Source organism: Haliotis cracherodii, unplaced genomic scaffold (assembly GCF_022045235.1).
Source record: "Haliotis cracherodii isolate W230 unplaced genomic scaffold, xgHalCrac1.p SCAF_1, whole genome shotgun sequence".
Lineage (NCBI taxonomy): Eukaryota > Metazoa > Mollusca > Gastropoda > Lepetellida > Haliotidae > Haliotis > Haliotis cracherodii.
The window spans coordinates 18,695,651-18,711,260 of NW_027266264.1; the positions used below are offsets into that span (position 1 = coordinate 18,695,651).

Below are 15,610 nucleotides of genomic sequence, written 5' to 3' on the forward strand. Positions count from 1 at the left end.
TAAAATGTGACAAATATATGACATCTCATATTTGGAGTAAAGCTTTCCTTGATACTGACAGGTAGAGATAGAAAATAGATTGACAGTCAAATGAACTTTACTTTGGTCAATAACTGACATTGACTACCAAAATGTAAAATAAAAGCTGAGATAACTTTAGTTACATTTGTATAAATAGAAACAATATATTGGTACTGACATGAAATGATATCTTGTCAAGTATTGCCATATCAAACAAAAATTCAATAGTAATGTACTCTTAGTTGTCTCCAAGAAATGGTTGTGACAAAGTGATAATCAGTATCAAGCATCAAATAGCAGCTCTCATTTATCCCCCTATCCTAGAGATGCAAGCACGCTAAGACACTAAAGCAATTAACACTTGAAAGGTGTTTGTCAATGCCAGCTTTGTAATCACTTCAGAAGTTCCTTATTGCAATGCTTATCATTACCGTCGAAATGACACAGACAACCTTTGAGTGGCATAGTAACCATTTTCCATCTGGCCCAATGAATTATAATGAATTGTTACAAAATATATTGGCCACAAGGCTATGTCAGTCTCGCAAAGAAGATGATTTGATGTTTGTAGTTTAAAGTCTCACACAACACTATTCCAGCAATATGACGCTGTATATATAATCAAATCTCAACCAGACCATCATGAAGCAGGTAACAAACTGAATTTTTCTTTTTACAAGTTTGTAATATGTTTCCCATTAAAAGAATGCATTTGTTCCAATATTATCCCCACATAGAATGTCATAAATATGTCCAATTCCATACACCTGACATTGATGAATAGGTAACTTGTTACAAAACCCCTGACATCACAGACATCAATTGTGAACCAACTTCACAATATTCCTCCAACTCGATCAAGTGTAACCTATTAGCAGGCCAATATGCACTGAGTTATGGATATAGCAGGCCAATATGCACTGAGTTATGTATATTTAACTACATTACTGGCCCACGGGTGCCCCGTTGCTGATATCCCGAGGCCCAGCAACAGCCAGGAAGGAATCAATGCAACTCCTGGGCCTCTCTCTTAGCTGGTCTCTCACTGTTCCATCCCTCTCCCTCCTCCCACTCAGACCTGGGCTGCCTCTGATAGGCTTGTGCGTATCTTCGGAATCATTAGACAACCATCAGGGCGGAAGTCTCACTTTCGAAAGCCACATAAAACCAAGTAGGGACAAACAAGGCAATTTGTCGCAGGTATCTTAGCCAAGGCATATACATACTTCTTAAGTGGCTACCCGTTATCAGTAGGAGGATACACATACAGAAGAAAGCTTTATAGATAGAGATGTATTTTAAACCTGAAAGCTTTTCCATGTTAACAAAACACAATGTCAAAAAAAATACCTGATTATTAAAGTCAGACAATCACTGTGGATACTGTGACTAAGACGCAGTGTGTGACTGAGAGAACTTTACAATGATAAATCCGAAGAATAATGCAGGATTCGTTGTCTTAAAATCAGATGAGTGGCAGTACACATTTGAAATCTGACATGGATAATAATCTCCAAGAATCTTGAGGAAACGTACAGTTACCATTCTTCAACAAGGCCCAAATACTCCAAGGAGAAATCATATTGAAAGGTAGGTTGATCTAACATAGTGCTTTGAAGTGCTGTCTAAACGTGTTTACCAAGTACCAAGAACTTTCACCACCGCTTGAAGGCGATATAATGCAAATTTCACTTTCAGTATGCACATTTTTGTATTCAGCATTTCCTGATATCACTTTAGATTTGTGTCTTTGACCATCAACATATGCAAAACCAAATGATGATGCAGCTCCAGGATTGATTGTCCAGAATCACAGTTACATTCATTATATTATGCAGCAGTATATTATAGTACAGCAACATAATGATATACTTACATTTTGCGTTAATATTTAAGTAAATATTTCTGTTTAATAACATTACAGTTTGCTCTAAACCATTTTCTGCATATTGACATTTGCTACCTTCAGTTTTATGACTAACATGTGCGAAACATATATATATATATACACACACACACAAATGTTGTTTTTGAGTTGTCAACCTCTTGAAAGGTCTTTGGCATGATAATGAAACTTGTCTAGACTTTTAATTGACATATCAAAACTTTATGTATGCAATGCCTCTAAACCTTATTATAAACAATGATTTATTTCATGATAACGAAAATATGATGCTATTCAGAAATCCCCTGAAGTGATAAACTGATTTGCGCACAACATTCTTTGTGCAGAAACAGATTTTCTAGGCCAGTATGACAAATTGCAGAAACAAATTGCAGTTTTTATAGCTTTTGACACATCAAATGTTACAAACATTAACATAGGTTATTTAATGAATTTGAGAGAATGAATGAGTGTCAGAAGTATTCCAGTGAAAACACAAGTGTGTTTTAAAATCTGGATAACCGATGGTTGATGGCCTGAGCATGGGTTCATGTCTTTAGGGCATTATGGCACACAATGGGAGCCACTCAATGTGATAGGCATTAGGTAATTGGAACATACTCGGGCAGGAGATTACCACAGGCTTGTGTATTAGGGAGAAACTGGAAGAGGACATTCTAGTTCTGGTTAATTTGTAAAAGGAAAGAGGCAATAAGGACAATATAAAGTTAATGCTGCACAGCTGGATGTATGGCAGACCTAAGTATGCCTGCCTACAGAAACATGCTAGGATATATCTTGTCCTGGCTGAAACCTAAAACTCTCATCTTACCCATTTGCATAGTGTTTTACCTTGAACTCCAAAACTAGCAAAAATTTGCTTGTTTGCCAATCCTTCTACTTTATGGAAATAAATATGTTCATATTAAAACTAGGGATCCGGGTGGGGGGTGTGGGGGGTCGGGGGGGATGGGGGTGGGGGACAAGGAAGGAGAATAATAAATTAGGAAATATTAAGGTCCTCTAAAGTAATGAAATATGTAGTCTACTGTACTGAGTGATTGGATAATTACTTTAATTTTTCTAGATATATATTTCTAGATAGAAATATGAATTTCGAGGAGCGGTCGGGTAGCCTAGTGGTTAAAGCATTCGCTCATCACGTCGCAGACCCAGGTTCGATTCCCGACATGGGTACAATGTGTGAAGCCCTTTTCTGGTGTCCCCCCTTGTGATATTGCTGGAATATTGCCAAAAGAGGCGTAAAACCATACTCACTCACTCACTCAAGAATTTTGAACTATAAATATTACTGTGTGTCCCTCCGGATGCACTATACATTCTAGACATTTTGTCAAAAAGGGATGCACATTTCTGCAGTGTATAAAACTCTACTTGCACTACTGACCCACTTTTGTTCACCTTTCCCTGTGTTGAGTTTGGCAATGTTAAATGAAATAACAAAATTACCCATTACTGAGCAAACAATTATGTCTGAGTAGGTCCATTTCCGACTAAAACAGAATAGTAATCCCTCATAACAGGTTTCATACATGTACAGACCAATCTCAAGAATCTAACTCCATAGAAACTCAAACACACCTGCATCAAGGTACCAATCTGTTCCCAAAACGTTTGCTTGCACGAACAAAGCTCTAAGCAGTATTATCAGAAGAGCTTAGTGGCTAAGGTCGCAGACTCAGCCCAGTCAGGTAACATATTATTATCTGTTAGAAACAATTCTTATTTTCTTTCATTTTCCCCTTCAAAGTTAAACTAATATTGTTTCCAAGTCATTAATTCCTATGAGTCTATTTTCTTTTCGATTAATCTTCAAGTGAGAGCAATAAAGTCTAACTGGACTCGTCATGTGGCAGGTATATGTTCAGGATGAATGCAGTGAGATGGCACTTTGATGGAGGGTTGTTTCTTCAAACACAGCAGGATTACGAAAGGATATTTTCCAGATGAGTGCTACCGGAAACCAGACAAATGCAATACATTCTTACAAGACCTTCACAGTTTGATGTTATTACCAAAACATCTAAACACTATCCATCATTGTAGTCCAAAATGTTTGCATTTAGATTACAATGTTAAATTCATAGTAAATGGTTTCAGATGTATTTTCCTGAGAAGGTCCTCGTTACTTCTCTAATCCATGTTAGAAATATTAAATAACCCAAAACAATTTAACCACAACTTGTTGAACTGAAAACAAAAATCCCACATCACTGCAAAATGTGAAAATCTGAATAGTTCATGTACAATAACATTTACTTTGTGTATGCAGTAGTAAGCTTTGAAGGACAACATTCAGTCCATGCATATTTCAAGAATAGCAAGCAGGTAAATTTTATTCCGAACCATTTTGAGAATGTTCATTCTGTGTGACACATACTCTCATCTGAAAATGTGTGATCTTTAGGCAAATGCAAGAAATCCATTGTGTGCCTGGAGAGATCGGACATAACTTTTACCCGTCTGCCAATTCCAGTATGTAAGCCCAGCTAATACTGTGTACTTCACATGTGTAGACAGTTCAGATGGATATACGGAGGCTGCCAGACAGCAGATGGAGGGAGATAATGGGGCCAGACTCAAAGACTTTGTGTATTTGTCCGCTTCTCCCAGATCACATAGCTACAATGCCCTGTTTACACTACAAAGGACCAAAGGGAAATTGTTCCACTTTCAATTATACCGGTGTTACACTTGAAATAACAATTTCCGGTTTACAGAGTAGACAGCCAACAATACATAGGAACATTGCATTGCAATTCTTTACCTTCACCTCTGAATCTCTGACAAAAATATCCCTTGAATAGGACAAAAGCTTTTGAGGAAAGAATCATTTATAGTCATTCTCAGAACAGTTACACAAAACCTTATCAATATGTCACAAAAGTTATTAATCACCTGTTTCATACAATCATGGCATGAATCATATTCCATAACAAATAAATAACTATTCAGAAAGTTTACAATTTTGAACAGCTGGAATCATGAATAACTTGAATGACAATTTCCACCTTGATCCTTTTCTACAGCTTATAACTAAATATCCAAGCGGGAATACGTATCGTGTAAAGAAATGAAGAATGACATTATACATGTATTATAAAGAGGTTATCACGCTTGTGTGTATGGAGATGGTAAATATCACGTATTAGGAATAAACACTATGTATTTAGCTTGCAAAGGCTCGCTAAATACGATGTTTATTCCTAAAATAGGATATTTACCATCCCCAAACACTGGCGTGATAACCTCTATATCCATGAAACCAGTGTGAGTGAGTGAGTGATTGAGTTGGGTATAATGCTGATTTAACAAGTACTACAGCTGTATTGTGGGATGTCAGCATAATGTGAGAGGCAAGCCTCAAGTTATTCAGGTCAAAGATGCACAACACATTGGTTAATTCCACAAGCATGGTGAAGGTGCCAACAGACCTGATATCAGAATCAGGGTGTACCTTAGATTTGTATCCATAATTAGCAGATCCTGGCTTGGATAAGGGATGCAACTCTGCACAGTGAAACGATGTACCTTACACTTACCACTGTGACAAGACATATTTTCTTGCCAAACTCTGTGCTCTCTCTTTCGAGTTTCTGCATAGTGCACTCACTTTGAGTAATTATGCTTATACTTATAAATAGACATAAACAATTCTTTAGAGTCAATTCAACATGCCAGATGCTTCAATCTCTACACAACAGCAACAATAAAGCTTCTCACAGCTTTCATTGCTGAAGATAAGATACCATTAACCTGATTGAAATCTTTTCAAAATGTTATGTCCCATGATAATGGATTGGTCTTCACAAGGATGTTTCTTGCTAATCTTCATCATAAAAATTGTTTTCCTTTAAAAATGTGTGTGGTGTTTTGATGTTTAAAATTCTTTATCAGCGCAGAACGATAGATTCCAGGGATAGAAACATATGACATGCTACTACTTTCAAACATGAGTAAATTAGAGATACAGTTTCTGTAGCTCAGCTGAAAATGTGTGTAATGTCAAGGTGATTTTGATAGTCATAATTCATAATGATACATACAAAAATGTTCAAAAATTACATTTTCAATATGGCCACCGTTTTTCTGAATAGATGTAAAAAATGTACAAGTTTGCGACAGACTTGCCATGGCATAAGCTCAGTCGGCTTTCAGTCAGATGAACTAAAAATGGATACCCCTGCCAGGATTCATATTAGGAAAAATGGCAACAATACAATAGGTAGATGTATTTGTGCAATTTTGTGCTAAAGCTAGGGTTCTTTTATCATAACTCAAGAGTGGCTTACAAATCTGTGGAACTAACAGACAATAAAGTTATTGAACATAAACATATGCTCATTAATGAAGGTGAGCTAAGCAAAAAATGATTGATTCCATTTCCAAGCTAAATAGTACTGATGTAGCAAGTCAATGACAACAATAAATTAAACTGTGTTATTCTGTGATATCAATCATTTAGTGAAACTGTGAAACCATTGTGTAAAGTCATGCAATATTTAACACAGTTAGGTGAGTGAGTGAGTGAGTTTTGGCTTTACGCCGCTTTTAGCAATATTCCAGCAATATCATGGCGGGGAACAACAGAAATGGGCTTTGCGCATTGTACCCATGTCGGGAATCAAACCCGGGTCTTCGGTGTGACGAGCGAACGCTTTAACCACGAGGCTACCCGACCGCTCTAACACAGTTAGACAACATTTTCATCTAGACCTGTGAAGATCCGGGGTAGAATAGTCTTCAGCAACATTTGCTTGCCGTAATAGGTGGCTGTGCTTGTCGTAGGAGGCGGCTAACGGCATTGGGTGGTCAGGGTTGCTGACTTTGTTGATGCATATCATCGTATCCAAATTACGTGGAATGATGCTCATGATGTCAATCACTGGATTGTCTGGTCCAGATTTGATTATGTACAGACTGCCGTCATATAGTTAGAATATTTCTGAGTGTGGTGATAAACAACAAACAAATAAACAAACAAACAAACAAACAAACAGATTTTCCATCTGAAAACCAATCAGTCTAATTAGAACCAGTTTCACCCCATTTTAAGCCTGTGAAATGAAACAATGGGAGTAAAAACAATCCCATGATCGATAGAATGAACAATAATACCCCTCTGACACCACGCGAGATGTATTCAGGCAGGAACCGATGTTCTTCGGACTACTTGTCTCCAGGATGAATGGAGTAAGGCCATGCATGGATGTAACTTTGCAAGCTCTCTGTCTCTATCATTTCCTGACTTGGGATGGCTTCTTGTGGTGATTTAGATATAATGTTTATCATGTGCCAGTCCCAGCCTTGTGCAAACAAACTTTATACTGCCCACATTCTCCCTGGCAAACAAATCATGCTAGTGACATCCTTTATCCTTACTTCCTCTGTGTGCATGCGTGATAAAGCTGCAATGATAACCTACTGCCTCAGTAAGCCTTCATCTCTTCCCCTGAAGAGATTGATCCAGTATGGAGACCAGCCTGGCTATTGTGCACTCACTGTCTAAAATATTCCTACAGCATGTTATTTCACACGAGCTTAATGGCAAATGTTACCAAGTGAAAGCATGTTTCTACATATTGTCTGATAATGCGTATGCAATCATTGTGAGAGGAAAAAAACCCAACCTTAACGTTCCCAAGATGCTGTTATCCTGAACTGCATGACAGAACATCTAGTGGTGACAAATACCAACAGGTGAGGTGAGGTGAGGTGAGGTGGTGAGGTGGTGAGGTGAGGTGAGGTGAGGTGAGGTGAGGTGAGGTGAGGTGAAATGGAGTTTAACGTTGCGTTCAAGATTATTGCACTTCAATAGCAAAGTTATACCAACAGAAATGTTATATGTTATACCAACAGCCATGTTCATTTAGTACATCCAAAATATAGGCAGAGAGCAATGATGGCAACCAAAAACACAATAACGAAAAGGCAAGTTTAACTGTCAAACTGTTTCCTCTCTACAGTTAACCCATGTGCATCTCCTACTGACTGCACACAGTTAAGTGGCATGGGAGTTCAAATCTACATCAAATTCTGGAAGTTCTTGAGAGGATTCCTCATGCTTGGCCTCAACAGTAACTAAAAGAACAAGTGGTCAAAACAGTTTACAGCTATTTACATTGAGACAATATGCTAATTATCTGATGCCACCTGTAAATAATTGAGTGTTGGCCTTGAAAACCAGTGGTTGATAACATGAGTACCAATCATAGCTGTCGGGCAAAATGAATCAAAATAGGTCACAAACTGTAACCACCCAATCCTTACTTGAGTCGCATCATAGACTCATGGGGAATCAGGGACCTATCATGCCCTGGAATACACATAGGATTAAACCAAGAATCGTTAGCAATGGGCTCTTGGGGACAAGAGTGAGTGAGTATGTTTTTACACCGCTTTTAGCAATATTCCAGCGATATCACGGTGGGGGACACCAGTAATGGGCTTCACACATTGTACCCATGTTGGGAATCGCTTGGGGACAAGAGGGCAAAACATCAGTTATGATATGGCATAGTAGGAATAATAGTAGTTTCATGTTGAAGAAAGATGACTTGTGGTGTACTGATTCGGTGATACAGTACTGTATCCCAATATGAGTCCCACGATACAATACATCCATTTACTACCCTTGTATCGCGATACATACAGTACATTACAAGTTATATTTGTGTAATAATGTGAATGAAACAGATTTCAAATACAAAACAAAACTGTTCGACAAACATCTTACACTGATTCTCTAGTATTTACCAGTTGGCTGTAAAAACCATAACATTCACAGTCTACATGTTTCTGCACTACAATATCCCATCTTTGATCTCCGAAATTAAAGACAAATGATTCTGTGTTGTGATTATCTGCATAAAAGTAAGAATATCCTTGTTTTACATGCAGGGATAAAGATAAACTAAGCCGAAAACAGCAATCAGCTGCACACGTTTTTTTGGAATCTACAAGTGATTCGGTTTAAACTTACCCAAAGGATTTTGAGGCAAGGATCAGGAAAAATTGTATCTGAAACTATTTTTTTATCAGGAATAATATATTCCAATATAATGTTATTTTAGTTGCAGCTTTCATTAAATATATTTAAAATAATAATAACCCTAAGAATGGCACTTTGGTGCAGCTGATCGCTATTGCCTGTTACTTTTTTTCACATGGAACAATTTGACCAGTCACCTCAAGGCTCCCGCGCACGTGATCGCGAGAACTACATGTTGACATAGAATCTTCAAACTACAACAAATATGACTTTTAACTAGTCAAAGTATGGCATTTATGATATATGTATCCATTCTCTGTCAGCTAAAGTTCGTTTCAAGGCGCCAATAGCAGTAATCTGTCCGTGGTTGCTGTTAATAATGGTGAGTTGTGCAATCTTCCAATCGCTTCACACACGATTTCACCGAAATTAATTAAAACAATATTAAAAGGAATTTTGAATAAAATTAATGAAATAAGTTACTAACATAAGTCCAGATATACAATGAACACTTTTTATAACCAGACAGTGTAATTGCAAGATTACATTGTGTACTCCTGTACAGGTTTGTTGAGATGGTATTTCCGATGTTACGTCCTCACGGTAATGTCTTTGGTTTGGGGAAAAAAAACCATCAAAACTTATTATGGCATGTATAATGAGTACCCCCTTCTACACAGATGTGTTTTTTGGGAAAAAAGTGCGTACTATACTTAATGGTATTTCAAGCCATTTATCACTTGGGTGAGACCCAAAAGAAGGGTCTGGTGCTTACAAAACCAAGGATGATAATCAGGGTGAATCAACAAGTGTCCCTAGCTCCTAGGTTTCTGAACGAATTGTAGGGAATAACCAGCAATTGAATGGATAGCAATTTCTTTACTTACATCTTGTTACATGCAATCATATATTTGATATACATAATCACAAAAAATCTGAAGGAAGCTATAAATTCAACTTGTAAATATGTATAATATCACATGTTCTTCTGATTCCAGCCTGACTACCCAGTGGGCATTAACCATGACAACAACTGCTCCTGAGACAGAGACTGCAGCGAACAGCTTGATATACAGCTTAGATGACCAGTCCGACCTAAATAGTTACATACAAGGATGGAGCAACTTCTCCAGAAACAAGACCTTCAGTGAACAGGTCACGCCTGGTCCAAGTTACCTTCATCAGATGGAGCAGCAGATGGAATACCAGCTCTCCGTGTCTCTCATCCAGTGGGTGTTTCCATTCCTCATCCTCCTTGGCACCGTTGGTAATGGACTCAGTCTGACCATTATGCTCCAGAGAGAGATGAGACAGACTTCCACCTGTTTTTATCTGGCTGTGCTTGCAATTGCAGATACAACTGTCCTCTACATCAGTGCCTTCAAGACCTGGCTGAGAACAGTGTCTGGCTTTGAGCTGCTCCATGTCTCACAGGCTTCTTGTAAAATCACCATGTTTCTTGCCTACTTCAGCACTCACTTCTCTGCCTGGATCATTGTGGCAGTCACAGTAGAGAGATTTCTGGCAGTGTGGTTCCCTCTCAAAGCTGGAACCATGTGCAGTGTGTCCCGAGCTAAGTTTGGCACTATGGTCATAGCTGGCCTAGTCCTCCTGATCAACTGTCAGATCCTCTGGACAGCTGAACTAAAAACTGCTCCATCAAGCTCACTCAGTGAAACAAAACTAATGTGTGTTCCCTACAAAGATTATGCTGAATTTGTTTGTGAACTTTTGGCTTGGATGAATCTTATTCTCTACTCCTTCCTCCCATTTGGATTCCTACTTCTGTTCAACATCCTAATCATTGTCAACCTGCTGAAGCACCGACAGGTCCTGACAAGCACGATGACCAAGGATGACCAACAGATGCGGTCATCTCACAGGAAACTGGCCATCACCCTCCTGAGCGTTTCCTTTGCCTGGATTGTGACAACAATGCCCAGCACTCTCTTCTTGGTCTTCAAACCTCGTCCTGAGTCTGTAACCCATGCTGCCCAGCAGCAGCTGGTCAGAGTCATCTGCTATAGCCTGCTGTATGTCAATCATGCCATCAACTTCTGCCTGTACTGCATCACTGGGAACAGGTTCCGGCATGAGCTGAACAGGCTGCTGTGTAGGAAGCCCACGACCTCTCCACGTGCCACTCTCACCTTCAAAAACAGTGGCAGTGGACAGGACAGTTCAGGCTATCCCCTCATGGAGAATGTCTACATGAATGCAATGTCCAGTGAACAGTCAAACAGTAACTAAATATCTATGGGCTGGATCTGCTTATGGTGGAAGGCAAGAGAAGGGATAAACATGGCATCAACTATAACATTGGCTGTAGTGTCAAACAATATGAGCAAGTATCTCACAGGGAAGGATACCTTTTCAGTTCTACAAGAAGAACAATCCTTACTCATCTGAAATCAAATTAAGGATGCCTACACAATATTTCTAATCTAACAACAAACACGCTAACCCAATACAATGATAAATGCTTAACATCACATGTTTGGTGTGCGAATGTTATTCCTAATCTCAATACCTGGGTTTATCTCCTGCCCTACTAAGAACACAATAAATGTGTCACATGCTGCAATTCATCCCTTTACAGTACTTTGATTGGTAACAAATGTTATATTAAGGAATTTGTATCTTGCACATCAGATCCTTCATCTTTACAGATGGAACCTCATGGATACATAATCCATGTGGATGTGATACTAAGAACAGTGGCATTCTCTACACTCAACAGTGTATCAGTGGAAACATCCTTTTCATTTGAAACCAGAGCAATATTCCTGCAGCTCCAGCCCTTGGTGTCTACATTTCACAACGTTTGAGGTACAGTCCAGGATGCTCTTTTTACATAGACTTCACAGAGCATCATACAACTCTTGCTCAGAAGTTGTTTGATCAAGGTTACAAAATTCATTGTGGAGGACATTTCCAAATTTGACACATCAGTGACAAAAATGATGTCCGATGTTATTCCTTATTTGACTTGAACCATGTGTTCCTGTGTAGTTTTCAGGTGAACAATTGACTTGTCTTTGAATGTGTTTGCGATGGGTGCCACCTGTGGAAAGGATATGCTCTCGCAGAGATTACATATGAATATGGAAAGGCTTTTTGTCGATATCATTCTGTGAAATCCTATGACATATACTATTATACTATTATATTATGTGTAATTTGCAATGGTGTATACAGTGGCTATTAATTCTGAACAAAAGTGATAAAGACGAATCAAATTCACAGCATCCATGCACTGTCAAGTGTATCTTTCCAGAGTGTCCAGTACACAGGTCACAGATTCCCTCCAAGACATTGTACAGTAGACCATGGATATAAAGTACTACAAGGAACCCGAGAAATCAGTTCATTATATACATTATTTGTTATATACGTTTTCGCTGGGAAAAGTCCACCATCTTGGATAAAGCAAAACACAATACCCGTAATTGCAGCATTGACTTGTATTAGTAGTGATCACTTCATAGCATTTTACAGACAGGGTAAGTCCAAATTAACATAAAGCAAGTTTAACAAGGTTGAATTGTCGCCACTGATTTCGTATAGCCAGTTGTCAGTGACACTGAGTGAGATTTCTGTGTTCGCTTTACACATCACTAATTAGTGGTATTTGGGCTTGTCAGGGATCAAATACCAGTTCACTATATACGTTTGTTCGCTGTATAGAGTTCATTATGTATGTCAGTTTTATATGTTAATATATAGGAGATAAATCAGGATTTTGTAGTTTTGGTTTGGTTAGTTGTTTAACGCCGCACTCAGCAATATTCCAGCTATATTACGGCGGTCTGTAAATAATCGAGTCTGGACCAGACAATCCAGTGATTGACATCATGAGCATCGATCCACGCAATTGGGATCGATGACATGCATCAACCCAGTCAGCAAGCCTTACCACCTGATCCAGTTAGTCGCCTTTTACGACAAGCACTGTCACCTTTTACAGCAAGCATGGGTTGCTGAAGACCTATTCTACCCCGGAATCTTCACATTTTGTAACAGTTCCTTGCATCCGTTTGTTCGCTCTATCCATGTTCTACTGCATATCCTTTAACTTCTGAACGACAAGTCTGTCTACATGTATGATCTGTTTATCTCTTTATTAACTTTCTGTGTTAATCGTGTTGTAATTTTTCAATGATACTGTAGCTCCAATAACAGCAATGTGTGCCCTCTGTGTTCAATGGTGCCGAGGCGGTTTATATACATGACATTATAGTGGTGAAGCAATCACAGATGAGAATGTGTGACATGTTCTTCAGATTATCCATGTTTGGTACAAGGTTATTGTTTCATGTGTTAGTTGGGTAGTTCAGTTGCTAGAGTGTTAGATTTGCCCCAGATACCCGGGGTTTGATTCTCCCTATGGACACATTCAGTGATGCCCATACATGTCAGCCCTGTAGCTCGAATGCTGTTAATTCTGACTGTTAACAGAGTCATTTTAGTGTTGTATTTTTAAACGTCATAATACATATCTGTGAAGAAGTGAGTAAATATGTGAGTTTAATCCAACTTTGGATAGTGTTTCAGTCATATAATGGCAAGTCAGCAAAATGTCTGAGGAAGTGATGCAGGTCAAGGAAATGTATTACCGTATTCAAGGTAATTCAAGCACCCCGCTCTAATAAGCGCCCATGGTGATATTTGCTAATATATAGGCTAGTGAACAATCCCAATTAGCACTCCTTCCGATTGATCAATGTACAAAAGACTTATATATTCGTGTATAATACTCACTCATGTGTTACATGCACCCTTAAATATGGGCAATTAAATTCTGGAAAAATATATCTGTTGTATATAAACATTTCAGGCTGTCAGCATAAACCACAAAATTTATCTTTCAACTCTGTTTTTTTCCCCACCAAAAATAATAAGAGCCCCCTAATTCTAATTTTGAGAGCGCCCTGGGCGCTTATTACATCAAATACGGTACTTTGTTGAAATCCATGAGTAGGAGTTGGCTCTAATGCTGTTACATTATAGCAGAATGCATTGCCTCAGGTGCTGCAGTCCCCAGTTTTCCCCATGAGGTGCTGAGAATGGGGCTGACAAACAATGCTGATCTTAAGGGGGAGTCTTAGTATTGTGTTTGTTTTGTTTGTCAGCAGTATTCCTGCTATATGATGGCGCCATGTCAAATAATTGTGTCTGGACCAGACAATCCAGTGATTGATATTATGAGGAACGACCCATGCTGCTGGGGTACAATGACACCCAATCAACTTGGTTTCCCCTCACGCACAGCATTGTTTGCTAGTGACCTAATCCAACCCAGAATCTCCACGGGGCCTTGGTTTTGTGAAAAGCGTATCCCCAGTTGACAAAATGTAGGAACTTTCTTAAAATCTTCAACCTTACATATTTTCATAACAAATTTATCATTTATGGGATTTACCCAAATGATTATTAACTATATTTTGAGAATTTATAAGAATTTGTTTATTATTCACTATTTCAAAGAACTGTGATGTTGTCTTTCTTGAAGCTAATGAGGCAAAAACATACATATTTTTACTGGATCTTCATGTTGTGATGTGTACATTTATCTTATTTAAATCAGCCTGAGTAATGTGTTTGTTCCCCTGATTAATAAAGACTGTTGCATATAGATATCTTATGTGTAATTTGTTTGTTTGTGGATAATGATGGTCATTTACTAGTGTTTTGAAATAAGTGGCTGATGTTGTAAGGGTGTAGATGTATTAGAGACATGCCCATTTCAAGTAAACAGGTAATGTACCTACATCAACCATCATTTGGGCACCTAGTTTTTAACAGTTATTTCCATTCAACACAAAATCACATTACAAAAGTTGGTTATTATCGCATAATAGTCATTGGCCTAATGAAAAATACCAGTTTTGTAACATTTCATATCTGAATAAAAGTATTTTCTTCATTGTTATCATGTAATTTTGTTACATGATGACATGACTGTGTTGTTGAAGGTAACAACAGACAATTTAACATCTCACAACAACGACATGGTGTCAAACATGCTTCCTGTATGCATAACCCTAGGTCACCTTAATATCTAGCCTAATGACGAGGAAATTAGGGCTGGGACAAGTTAGCAGACCCTACCCCGTTACCTGCAACAGGTCTCAAGAGTTTGTTACAAAATATCTGATTGGAAATCGTTTGAGCATAGCCCTGGTAAAATGTATTTAAATATATGTATAAAACAATCTGGTCATGTATACACTGAAGTTGACTGAAATGTTATTTTTATTCAAACCTATGAAGATCAGCAGCTATGGTGCTTAGTCAGAAAGAAATGCACACATTAGTGACTTGTAGTGTAACCATAGAGTTCTACATATTTTTTATCATTAAACAATATATCAATTGACTAACCACGGTTCTGGGTAGTCCTGTGGGTACCCGGGTCCTACTCAATACCCACCCGAACCGAGTACCTTAGTTACCCGTCCCAGCCCTAGAGGAAATGTCTCAAAGACATGTAAATAAATTCAAATGAGTCATGAAATAAGATTTAAAACAACCTCAGTATATGAAAATGTAGTATTATACCAGATTTATTGATTAAAACACCTTCCCAGTAGCTGAAAGTCAGAACACTACATCAGATGAGCAATTGTCGGTAAATCTGAGTTGAAAGTCTGTGTCATTGTAGTATTTAAATCAATAATAAAAGATGGAAT

At 38.3% G+C, this 15,610-nt stretch overlaps 2 protein-coding genes across 8 annotated transcripts in view; one reads left to right on the top strand and one right to left on the bottom strand.

The window, feature by feature from the left end:
- LOC139473971 (transient receptor potential cation channel subfamily M member 3-like) overlaps positions 1-15,610 on the bottom strand; it is a 265,126-nt gene that overhangs the window by 21,474 nt on the left and 228,042 nt on the right. The window lies entirely within an intron of this gene.
- On the top strand, positions 1,484-11,168 carry LOC139474016 (probable G-protein coupled receptor 139). The gene is made up of 2 exons (XM_071256876.1): positions 1,484-1,611; positions 9,917-11,168. The coding sequence occupies exon 2, from the start codon at positions 9,942-9,944 to the stop codon at positions 11,166-11,168; it is 1,227 nt and encodes a 408-aa protein (XP_071112977.1). The 5' UTR covers positions 1,484-1,611; positions 9,917-9,941.

Excerpts from the sequence above, each read along its gene's own strand:
- LOC139474016 (XM_071256876.1), top strand. The coding sequence starts at position 9,942 with ATGACAACAACTGCTCCTGAGACAGAGACTGCAGCGAACAGCTTGATA.